The sequence below is a fragment of the Salmo salar genome, chromosome ssa15 (genome assembly GCF_905237065.1).
Source record: "Salmo salar chromosome ssa15, Ssal_v3.1, whole genome shotgun sequence".
NCBI classification, from domain to species: Eukaryota; Metazoa; Chordata; class Actinopteri; order Salmoniformes; family Salmonidae; genus Salmo; species Salmo salar.
In genome coordinates this window covers 97,475,422-97,487,807 of record NC_059456.1, presented here as the reverse complement: position 1 = coordinate 97,487,807, position 12,386 = coordinate 97,475,422, and the positions used below count along the sequence as shown (strand labels likewise).

The 12,386-nt window shown below is 42.9% G+C and overlaps 1 protein-coding gene across 2 annotated transcripts in view; it reads left to right on the top strand.

Moving 5' to 3' along the window:
* Positions 1-529: 529 nt before the first annotated feature.
* LOC106572725 (disco-interacting protein 2 homolog B-A) overlaps positions 530-12,386 on the top strand; it is a 142,600-nt gene continuing 130,743 nt past the window's right edge. Inside the window, exon 1 of one of the 2 annotated variants that reach the window (XM_045696379.1) lies at positions 530-791. In XM_045696379.1, the coding sequence (XP_045552335.1) occupies positions 707-791 (85 nt within the window). In that variant the 5' untranslated portion in view covers positions 530-706. The remainder of the gene's footprint in view (positions 792-12,386) is intronic. The other variant, XM_045696380.1, reaches the window with a different exon arrangement.

The following is a 12,386-nucleotide window of genomic DNA, read 5'->3' as shown; positions in this document are numbered from 1 at the left end:
AAATGTATTTATATAGCCCTTCTTACATCAGCTGATATCTCAAACTGCTGTACAGAAACCCAGCCTAAAACCCCAAACAGCAAGCAATGCAGGTGTAGAAGCACGTTGATTTGAACATTTTGACCAACTACTGGGTCAGGCGGCGCCCCACTGTCTGATTCATACCGCTTGATTTATGATGATATCGACTGATTGCAATGATATCGGGTGCTTATACAGTCTACTCTATGATGCACACCGAGAAGCATATGAGATGGTAGGCCAGCGAGGCCACACGTTGGTATAAGTATATGACTACTCACCCATGTTATCTTTAGTGTGTCATACCAATTACGTTTATAAATGAAACTGTACTGGTGCAAATGTAGGATTTACAACTGTACGATATAATCCGTTTTATTGTACACAGTTGTAACATCTCCAGATCAACACGAGAGGGAGGACAAGCTGTATGTGTCGACATAGAGCATGTTTCGGGTGCAGTAATTTGCCATGCCGCTAGTGAGATTAGAGTAAAGACGGTAGATCGCCTGACCGTTCATTATTTGTCATTGGTGAATTCTCCCTGTTACGGCGGAGGGAGCAGTCGTCGCGATGGATCGGCACTTCAATTCAAATACATATTTCGTGTTTTGAAGACAGCATTTTGAAATAGAAGAGATTTCGTTTTTACTTAAAGCACACTTTGTTGTATTGTTTTTACGTCATGGCGGACCGTGGCGTGGATTTCTCCGGTATACCAAAAGAGGTTCGAGACCATTTGGCGGAGTTGGAATTGGAGCTATCGGAAGGTAAGGAGGGTGATGAATCTAACGTAGGGGACTGAATTCAAATTCACACCATGTAGCTTGCTAGCTAACCCACACCGGTATCGATCAAATTAGCACTATGCATTATGTTTATCTTAGTGTACAAGGTGAATAGCAACATTTGAAGCTAATATAGACACACAATCATATTCAGCCAGTAATGTCTGGATGGCTAGCCAGCTAGCAACCCTTTTCTGTTAGCATTGCATTGACAGAAAGAGAATGGTTCGGCCGTGGGTTCTCTTGTCTGACGGTCTCCTACTAGTCTGTTTAATCATTCAAATCAATCAGTTCATAGCTGTTCTATATGTAAAGTCATTGATTAGTCTGTATTCTCTTACATATCCATGATTGAATATCAAAACCACACTTGTCAGAATCATCTGCTAAATTTGGTAATCATGTATCTTCTCATCTGCTAAATTTGGTAATCCATGTATCTTCCCATCTGCTAAATTTGGTAATCCATGCATCTTCTCATCTGCTAAATTTGGTAATCCATGTATCTTCTCATCTGCTAAATTTGGTAATCCATGCATCTTCTCATCTGCTAAATTTGGTAATCCATGCATCTTCTCATCTGCTAAATTTGGTAATCCATGCATCTTCTCATCTGCTAAATTTGGTAATCCATGCATCTTCTCATCTGCTAAATTTGGTAATCCATGCATCTTCTCATCTGCTAAATTTGGTAATCCATGCATCTTCTCATCTGCTAAATTTGGTAATCCATGCATCTTCTCATCTGCTAAATTTGGTAATCCATGCATCTTCTCATCTGCTAAATTTGGTAATCCATGCATCTTCTCATCTGCTAAATTTGGTAATCCATGCATCTTCTCATCTGCTAAATTTGGTAATCCATGCATCTTCTCATCTGCTAAATTTGGTAATCCATGCATCTTCTCATCTGCTAAATTTGGTAATCCATGCATCTTCTCATCTGCTAAATTTGGTAATCCATGCATCTTCTCATCTGCTAAATTTGGTAATCCATGCATCTTCTCATCTGCTAAATTTGGTAATCCATGCATCTTCTCATCTGCTAAATTTGGTAATCCATGCATCTTCTCATCTGCTAAATTTGGTAATCCATGCATCTTCTCATCTGCTAAATTTGGTAATCCATGCATCTTCTCATCTGCTAAATTTGGTAATCCATGCATCTTCTCATCTGCTAAATTTGGTAATCCATGCATCTTCTCATCTGCTAAATTTGGTAATCCATGCATCTTCTCATCTGCTAAATTTGGTAATCCATGCATCTTCTCATCTGCTAAATTTGGTAATCCATGCATCTTCTCATCTGCTAAATTTGGTAATCCATGCATCTTCTCATCTGCTAAATTTGGTAATCCATGCATCTTCTCATCTGCTAAATTTGGTAATCCATGCATCTTCTCATCTGCTAAATTTGGTAATCCATGCATCTTCTCATCTGCTAAATTTGGTAATCCATGCATCTTCTCATCTGCTAAATTTGGTAATCCATGCATCTTCTCATCTGCTAAATTTGGTAATCCATGCATCTTCTCATCTGCTAAATTTGGTAATCCATGCATCTTCTCATCTGCTAAATTTGGTAATCCATGCATCTTCTCATCTGCTAAATTTGGTAATCCATGCATCTTCTCATCTGCTAAATTTGGTAATCCATGCATCTTCTCATCTGCTAAATTTGGTAATCCATGCATCTTCTCATCTGCTAAATTTGGTAATCCATGCATCTTCTCATCTGCTAAATTTGGTAATCCATGCATCTTCTCATCTGCTAAATTTGGTAATCCATGCATCTTCTCATCTGCAAAATTTGGTAATCCATGCATCTTCTCATCTGCAAAATTTGGTAATCCATGCATCTTCTCATCTGCAAAATTTGGTAATCCATGCATCTTCTCATCTGCAAAATTTGGATAATCCATGCATCTTCTCATCTGCTAAATTTGGTAATCCATGCATCTTCTCATCTGCTAAATTTGGTAATCCATGCATCTTCTCATCTGCTAAATTTGGTAATCCATGCATCTTCTTGACCATCAACTCACGGTTGGTGTCTAGAACCAGTATGTTCCTGTGTCAACCTGAGACTGGCGGTAACATTACCAGTCAGTGGCTGTATTAACGGAATGTGGGGGTTTCAGTCGAGTAATTCTGCATTGCACAACCTGCTTCTTCTCACTGTGTGGGTTTGTGACTGCAGAATGGTAGATGACAGCCACATATGTATATATTCTTATTCCATTCCTTTACTTAGATTTGTGTGTATTAGGTAGTTGTTGTGGAATTGTTAAGATTACTTGTTAGATATTGCTGCACTGTCAGAACTAGGAGCACAAATCTTTCCTTTCCCTCGCAGTAACATCTGATAAACATGTGTATGTAACCAATATGACTTGATTTTGATTTGACAGTCATTGTGATGAAACGTCAGTACTGATACAAGTCACCATCATACAGTACATTCACCTGTTGTCTCTAGGATTTAAAATGTTGCTATGAGTCAATTTACCGTAGGACAGGATGTGATATCATTCGGCCCTCTGCACGGCTTGACCTGAGAGAGTAACCTTTTAACACCCCAATGATGTAGGCTTCTTCATTTGCTTAGGCACACTCAATATGAGCTTGAGCTGTGTGTGTTAGTTGTGGCGGGGAAGTGTTTGTTGTGTGTGGGGCCACATGTGGCACAGGCCCCCATCCCTCCCTCACTCTCCAACAGCTGCACTATAACATCATTGTTTGGCCCTGGGATGCGTTAAGTAGGATGGAGCGGTGTTAAGCGTTTAATGAAACAGTAACAGTACTGTCCTGAACGGCCAGTTGAAGAACGGTGTGATTATGCCTGCCTGTTGATTGATTGTTGTATGGTGTGCTGCAAATTATTTTTACAAATGTTATTTTTTTAAATGGCCACACTCACCAAATCAGAGGAAACGTACCTCAAAAGGCTTTTAAAGAATGGTGCGCACTGGGAAACGTGCCATTCAGAACAAACTGCCACACACAACATAACAAACGCACCCCTGGTGCCTATGTACCTGGACATGGAGCAGTGGTCACCTCAATATTGTTTACATACTGTTTTACCCACTTCATATGTATATACAGTATTCTAGTCAAGACCTATGTTCCATGTACCGAAAGGTCAATGTGTTTCCAGTGCATTTAACTCTACTGATTGTTCTGTTACAAAAACTGTTCTGTTAAATAGCAAATGTTTCTACTCTGGTCTTGTCATGTGATCTCTAGCCAACGTCTGGCAGATGTGGTGCAGAAAGACCGTGCGGATAGGCTAGTCTACATAATGGGATTATTATGGATAATAGTGAGAATAGGTTTATTTATCAAACAGCAGTCAAGCATTGATCATCATGTCACCAGAATAAGACCCTGGATATTTATTGGAAAGGACCATCAACTTTTACCACCCTGTGAGGTTCATCAGAACTTATTTCATCTGTAGCATAATAAACTGCATGCTTTCCCGAGTCGTGTGGGAGGACCACACACCATCACGTGACTTCAAGTTTACTTCGATATGATGGTTATTAAATCAATATTTGCTCATTAAAAGCATTTCCACTGCCATTTCTCACATAATTCATTTTACCAACACAAAAAGATCCTACCATGTTGAATGATTAAATGACCCGTCTGCATTTTATAAAATTGTACCCTAACTTCCTGTTTCTGTCACAGCTGGTGTGATTTTTAAAATACTGTATGACTTTGGATTGAAATGTGGTTACACAGAACCGTATTTTGTCCCCCAACCTGCCTGCCCTCGGTCATAACAAACACCTCCACCACCACCACAGAGCCGCACCAGAGCGGAAATGGCTGTTGGGTTGTTTAGAGGAGAACCGAGCCAAGCGTCCTCTTAAATAACAAGCCAGTTGTGTGTGTGTGTGTGTGTGTGTGTGAAGCCCCCAGTGACCAGTGAGGACAATGAGCCTCATTCAGCTGGTCACAGCCATGGTGGCAGTTAGTAGGCCATCAACTAGACTCTTTGGTTGTGTCCCAAAATGGCACCATATTCCCCTTTAGCCTATAGTGCTCTGCTTTTGACCAGGGTAATGCGCTATATAGGGTGCCATTTGTAACCTAGCCATGGTGTGCTGCAGTGGCATGAGCGGATCTTATAGGAAGGAAGGAAGGAAGGGAGGGAGGGAGGGGTCAGACATAGTTGGGAAGATTGTGTGTGTCTGTGTGTTCAAAGCCCCTGTGTTGTGTTTGTTAGTGTTTAACCAGGAATGACTAGGCGTGACTGACCTGGCCTAGCTAAGAGTTGTATCTCCTACTTGATGGTGGAGACATGTCCCAACTTTATTTCTCATGGTTTACAGAAGCATTAGGCTTATTTTCTGCTTGTTGAGGTATTTGCCTTCGTCAGCAAGGGTTCATTGAGTTGCCTCAGGAATGCTACTTTATTGTTGGTGTTTTGGGATGCTAAGGCAGGCCATGACAGAGGTCGGTTGATATTTGAATCTGGTGTTTGTCAGTTGCTGCTTTCATATTGTTCCATAGGAAACAGTTTTCTGCATTTTCTCTTTTTAACATCTTCTGAAACTAGAAGCACAGGAGCTCTGCTGCCATGTGTGTGGTGTCTGTGTCTGTGTGGTGTCTCTGTGGTGTCTCTGTGGTGTCTGTGTCTCTGTGTGGTGTCTGTGGTGCCTGTGTCTGTGTGGTGTCTGTGTGGTGTCTCTGTGGTGTCTGTGTCTCTGTGTGGTGTCTGTGTCTCTGTGTGGTGGCTGTGTCTCTGTGTGGTGTCTGTGTCTCTGTGTGTCTGTGTGGTGTCTGTGTCTCTGTGGTGTCTGTGTCTCTGTGTGGTGTCTGTGTGGTGTCTGTGTCTCTGTGTGGTGTCTGTGTCTGTGTGGTGTCTGTGTCTCTGTGTGGTGTCTGTGTGGTGTCTGTGTGGTGTCTGTGTCTCTGTGTGGTGTCTCTGTGGTGTCTGTGTCTCTGTATGGTGTCTGTGTCTCTGTGTGGTGTCTCTGTGTGGTGTCTCTGTGTGGTGTCTGTGTCTCTGTGTGGTGTCTGTGTCTCTGTGTGGTGTCTGTGTGGTGTCTGTGTCTCTGTGTGGTGTCTGTGTCTCTGTGTGGTGTCTCTGTGGTGTCTGTGTCTCTGTGGTGTCTGTGTCTCTGTGTGGTGTCTGTGTCTCTGTGTGGTGTCTGTGTCTCTGTGTGTCTGTGTGGTGTCTGTGTGGTGTCTGTGTCTCTGTGTGGTGTCTGTGTCTCTGTGTGGTGTCTGTGTGGTGTCTGTGTGTCTGTGTGGTGTCTGTGTCTCTGTGTGGTGTCTGTGTGGTCTCTGTGTGGTGTCTGTCTCTGTGTGGTGTCTGTGTGGTGTCTGTGTCTCTGTGTGGTGTCTGTGTGTCTGTGTGGTCTCTGTGTGGTGTCTGTGTGGTGTCTGTGTCTCTGTGTGGTGTCTGTGTGGTGGCTGTGTCTCTGTGTGGTGTCTGTGTGTCTGTGTGGTGTCTGTGTCTATGTGTGGTGTCTGTGTCTCTGTGTGGTGTCTGTGTCTCTGTGTGGTGTCTGTGTCTCTGTGTGGTGTCTGTGTCTCTGTGGTGTCTGTGTCTCTGTGTGGTGTCTGTGTGTCTGTGTCTCTGTGTGGTGTCTGTGTGGTGTCTGTGTCTCTGTGTGGTGTCTGTGTGGTGTCTGTGTCTCTGTGTGGTCTCTGTGTGGTGTCTGTGTCTCTGTGTGGTCTCTGTGTCTCTGTGTGGTGTCTGTGTGGTGTCTGTGTCTCTGTGTGGTGTCTGTGTGTCTGTGTGGTGTCTGTGTCTCTGTGTGGTGTCTGTGTCTCTGTGGTGTCTGTGTGGTGTCTGTGTCTCTGTGTGGTCTGTCTCTGTGTGGTGTCTGTGTGGTGTCTGTATGGTGTCTGTGTGGTGTCTGCGTGTCTGTGTCTCTATGTGGTGTCCGTGTGGTGTCCGTGTGGTGTCCGTGTGGTGTCTTTGTGTGTGTGTGTTTGTGAACAATACGATGAGGTCCTGCCTTACCTACTTACTGACTTCTTCAACTACTGCTGCGGTGGCCAGTCCAGATTATTGCCAGTTGCTTCCAATCTAGGCTGGCCAGCCAGGCAGTCAGGCAGTCAGGCAGCCAGGCAGGCAGGCAGGGGAGCTAGTGGATCTAGAGAAACACAGACAGAAACAGCCTCAGCCTCAGAGGCATTGAAATGGGGACAGTCTGAAAAATAAGGACATCAGCACATTGCTGTGCTACGCTATCATCCAGTTTTTAGTAGCAGTCTAGACCTACTTGTTTTTTTTTCTAATGCTTGGAGCTTTTGACCGAGCTCTCTTGCACAATGTAGCCTAACCAATGGAATAGTCTCCAAAGTGCAAATTCAAACCTCACCCCAATACCTCAAAGTATAATTTGAAAGAATTAAAATGCTATTTGAACCCAGGTGACGTCCAACTACAACCATTAGTGACAGCACTGTAGATAAGACATGATGGAGAACAAGAATAAAATGCTATTTGAACCCAGGTGACGTCCAACTACAACCATTAGTGACAGCACTGTAGATAAGACATGATGGAGAACAAGAATAAAATGCTATTTGAACCCAGGTGACGTCCAACTACAACCATTAGTGACAGCACTGTAGATAAGACATGATGGAGAACAAGAATAAAATGCTATTTGAACCCAGGTGACGTCCAACTACAACCATTAGTGACAGCACTGTAGATAAGACATGATGGAGAACAAGAATAAAATGCTATTTGAACCCAGGTGACGTCCAACTACAACCATTAGTGACAGCACTGTAGATAAGACATGATGGAGAACAAGAATAAAATGCTATTTGAACCCAGGTGACGTCCAACTACAACCATTAGTGACAGCACTGTAGATAAGACATGATGGAGAACAAGAATAAAATGCTATTTGAACCCAGGTGACGTCCAACTACAACCATTAGTGACAGCACTGTAGATAAGACATGATGGAGAACAAGAATAAAATGCTATTTGAACCCAGGTGACGTCCAACTACAACCATTAGTGACAGCACTGTAGATAAGACATGATGGAGAACAAGAATAAAATGCTATTTGAACCCAGGTGACGTCCAACTACAACCATTAGTGACAGCACTGTAGATAAGACATGATGGAGAACAAGAATAAGGAAGGTCCTTAACTTCCACTTCCTTCCCTTGGTCAAGTTGTCTGAACTGAACTGTGGACAACGTGGATGGGATTGAGCTTGCAGTACAGTAGCATGTTGTGTTTTCCTGCCAGCCAGAGCCTAGAGGGCTTTACTTGAGACAGATGACAGGCTTGTGACTGACAGACCGTTCCTTCCTCTAGTTTTCTAACAGCTGATGAGCCTTGTGCTTTGTTGCTGTATCAGACATGGGTTTAAATAAAAGTTGACGTCATGGCTTGCCTGGTTAAATGGACCCAAAATCTAGTCCCAAATCTGTAAACACAGCCCATTTGGGACTCCAGGCAAGCTAGCGCAAACACTTGAAGTATTTGAAAGGTTTGAAATAGTATTTGAACCCAGGTCTATGTGGTGTATATAGAGGTACGGTTAAAGTCTCTGGCCATAACTAGTAACAAGGACTTAAAAGCTGAGAGAGATGTATTATGTCCAGCTTGAAGCTAGGCCAAGCATCCCCCTACTCTCTCTAGGGGCTTTAGACTCAACTGGACATGATACTGTGGGCCTTGTTAACTCTTGTACCAGATGTTGGTTGGAACAAGCACTTTTTGTCAGTGTATTTTTACAGTAGAGCTTTTTGGAACAAGCACTTTTTGTGAGTGTATTTTTACAGTAGAGCTTTTTGGAACAAGCACTTGTTGTGAGTTCATAGGCTATACAGTAAAGCTTGCACCAATTCAGACCATATTGAAATGGGCTAGCTAGCCTATATCAAATTGACAAGCAGTTGTTGTATTCAGGCAAGAGTGCATCTTATGTGACTTGTTTTGTGCCAAGACTCAGGGTTTGATACGGCGACCATCATGATTTATTCAAACAGTAATGTAAATAAACCACCTTTCTTAAGAGGCAACAACGGCACAGGAATGCCTCCCTGTGTGTGTGTGTGTGTGTGTGTGTGTGTGTGTGTGTGTGTGTGTGTGTGTGTGTGTGTGTGTGTGTGTGTGTGTGTGTGTGTGTGTGTGTGTGTGTGTGTGTCAGGGTTCCACATACAGGGAGGTTTGGAAACCCTCCAGACCAGTCAATCATCCCCGTCAGTGGCCCGCTTCGGCCAATGAAAATAATATTTTAACAATGCCTTTTTAAACTTGGTTATATAATTGATGAAAAAAAGATTCCTGAAACTGAAGCCAATTTCTGAAGCCAATTTCACAAAAAGGAACTCAGTCGGGGTCTCAACTTACTGTTGACAGTAATAGAATACAGTAATAAAATACAGTAATAAAATACACAAGGTGCAATGTGGTTGTGCATCAGCAGTCACTCAATTAGCCCATGTCAGCAATTTATTTGGATTGGTAAGTTAGTCTAGCGGCCAGCTAGCTACATTGATAGTAAGCATGGTCAAATGACCCACCTGGGTTAGGCCCATTTCATCATCTGTTATGATATTAAAAACATTTTCCTCCACCCTCTGGTAAAATTGCAGGAAATGTGCTGTAAAACTGCATTTTCTTCATGCTGCCCCATGGCAAAATGTGTAGAATTGCAGCAAACTTGCTTGAAATGGCAACGTTATCACTACGCCACATGGCAAAATGTGCAGAATTGCAGGAAATGAACTTTAAAAGGTCATATTTGTCTCTTCGCTGTCACGAGTGGGGCCTCTAACAGATGGTTGTTGGGTGGAGGTAAGACCGACAGTGGTAAGAAACATGTTCCAAGTTATATCTACCAGTAAATGCTAAGAAAATAATGGCTATGCAAAACAGATATTTAAAAAGTTCAAAGTCTAGGTTGAATATTTACGATGCGCAATTCCGTCATCATGGAATAGCCTGCCTTGAAAATCAGACATTTCCTCTAGGCTATGGTCCTTGAAAATCAGACATTTCCTCTAGGCTATGGTCCTTGAAAATCAGACATTTCCTCTAGGCTATAGTCCTTGAAAATCAGACATTTCCTCTAGGCTATGGTCCTTGAAAATCAGACATTTCCTCTAGGCTATGGTCCTTGAAAATCAGACATTTCCTCTAGGCTATGGTCCTTGAAAATCAGACATTTCCTCTAGGCTATGGTCCTTGAAAATCAGACATTTCCTCTAGGCTATGGTCCTTGAAAATCAGACATTTCCTCTAGGCTATGGTCCTTGAAAATCAGACATTTCCTCTAGGCTATGGTCCTTGAAAATCAGACATTTCCTCTAGGCTATGGTCCTTGAAAATCAGACATTTCCTCTAGGCTATGGTCCTTGAAAAGTCTTGAAGTTCTACTGCTCCAATATAATTATTCTGTGATTTTCATTTCTGACCAGTTTTTTGAGAGATGTAGGTGCTTTCGTTTGTTTACTGCCATTTCCATTGAAGGGTATTGAAGGGTATTGCGTTAGTCGCGGTAAAACCATGTGTTGTCATCAACTTGGTTTCTCGTTTATAAACATGATACAGTAACCCTTCAATAACTCTTCAACATCTCAAATGGCGAGACTTACCAATGTCTGTATAAACCCTGTATAGGCTACTTGCTCGGCCTGCAAATGAAAGATGAAAATCACCTGCTATTGTAATGATGCACATATCAGTCGCTTTCCTGTCAGATCTTGACCCGGGCCAGTATTTTTTTCATTCGGGCCAGTAGCTTTCAGTTGGCACTGGCCCGGTGTGCCACTGGCAAATGTACCTGAATGTCAATCCCTTCTGTGTGCAGTACGCATAGGGCCAATGTGTCTACCACTTCATGTAGCCATTACAGCCTGTTTTTGGGTAGATGGAAAGGCCTGGTAGAATCATGATTATTTGTCTCAAGCCAGAAACTACTCTTCCCAAACACAAGATTTTAGATTTTTCCCAGACCATTGAAAATGGTCCCTGATGTGGTCTAAGCATTGTTGTAGACTTAGAGCATCCAATTTAGTTGTTTTTCTATACATTTTGAGAGGAAAACCTCAATCACAGTCCTATTTGGTATCAAGTATATCTTTTTAATTCTGCCTTCTAGAGGATTTTGCAGAAAATAGCACATGGCACTTTGAAATCTGCGATAAATACAATATATATGTTTTTGCTTTTACATAGTGCTGAGCGATTAGTGTTTTTTGTGGTTGTTTCGGTTTGATAAAAAATTAAAAATTGGTTTGGATAATAAGAAAAAAAACCATTAAATGCATTATGAAATGACATTAAAATGATTTTAGAGCTTTTTAATGGAAATTCCAAAGCCAAAAATAGTGAATATTAAATGGCCAAAACATTGAAGATATTCCATTGTCTCTGTCATGTCCCCATACTGTACTGTGTGTAGTCATCCTGTTTAGCTAGCCTGCCAACATATACTGCAGAGCTGTCTGACAATCATTTTACTAGTTCTTCAAAGTAGATGAGCCATACTTTCAGTAACTGTCTGTCCCTCTGGTCGTTGTATACATTCCGCTCTCATGCGATCTGTATGTATTTAACCTAACATAGCAGGCGTAAAAGTGTATCTGTCCAGAGATCTGTATATAATGACGATGTTCCTGTCCCTCCCTAAAGGTGGGAACGCAGGCGACAAGCTTAGACCCTCTTCCTCTCTGATGTCTGTCCCAGCCGGAAAAAACAGGTGCAATGGAGTTTAGATTTTCTTTTATACGTTATGACTTTACTTGCATAAACTGTGGATGGAAACACGGTCAATGTATACTGAACAAAAATATAAACACAACATATAAAGTGTTGGTTTCATGAGCTGAAATAAAAGATCCCAGATATTTTCCATACGAACAAGAAGCTTATTTCTCAAAAATGTTGGGCACAAATGTGTTCACCTCCGTGTTAGTGAACATTTTGTCCTTTTCTCTACTGTGAACAGTCAATGATGTTTCCCATGTTTCTCTTTAGGGTGGACAAAGGCCTGAATAAGTACTTAACCTTTATTTAACTAGGCAAGTTGGTTAAGAACAAATTCTTATTTACAATGACGGCCTAGGAACTGCCTTGTTCAGGGGCAGATTTCTTACCTTGTCAGCTCGGGGGCACGGCTGTCACCACTCGTCTCTGTCCCAGGGGGCACGGCTGTCACCACTCGTCTCTGTCCCAGGAGGCAAGGCTGTCACCACTCGTCTCTGTCCCAGGGGGCACGGCTGTCACCACTCGTCTCTGTCCCAGGAGGCAAGGCTGTCACCACTCGACTCTGTCCCAGGAGGCACGGCTGTCACCACTCGACTCTGTCCCAGGGGGCAAGGCTGTCACCACTCGACTCTGTCCCAGGGGGCAAGGCTGTCACCACTCGTCTCTGTCCCAGGAGGCAAGGCTGTCACCACTCGTCTCTGTCCCAGGGGGCACGGCTGTCACCACTCGTCTCTGTCCCAGGGGGCAAGGCTGTCACCACTCGTCTCTGTCCCAGGAGGCAAGGCTGTCACCACTCGTCTCTGTCCCAGGGGGCACGGCTGTCACCACTCGACTCTGTCCCAGGAGGCACGGCTGTCACCA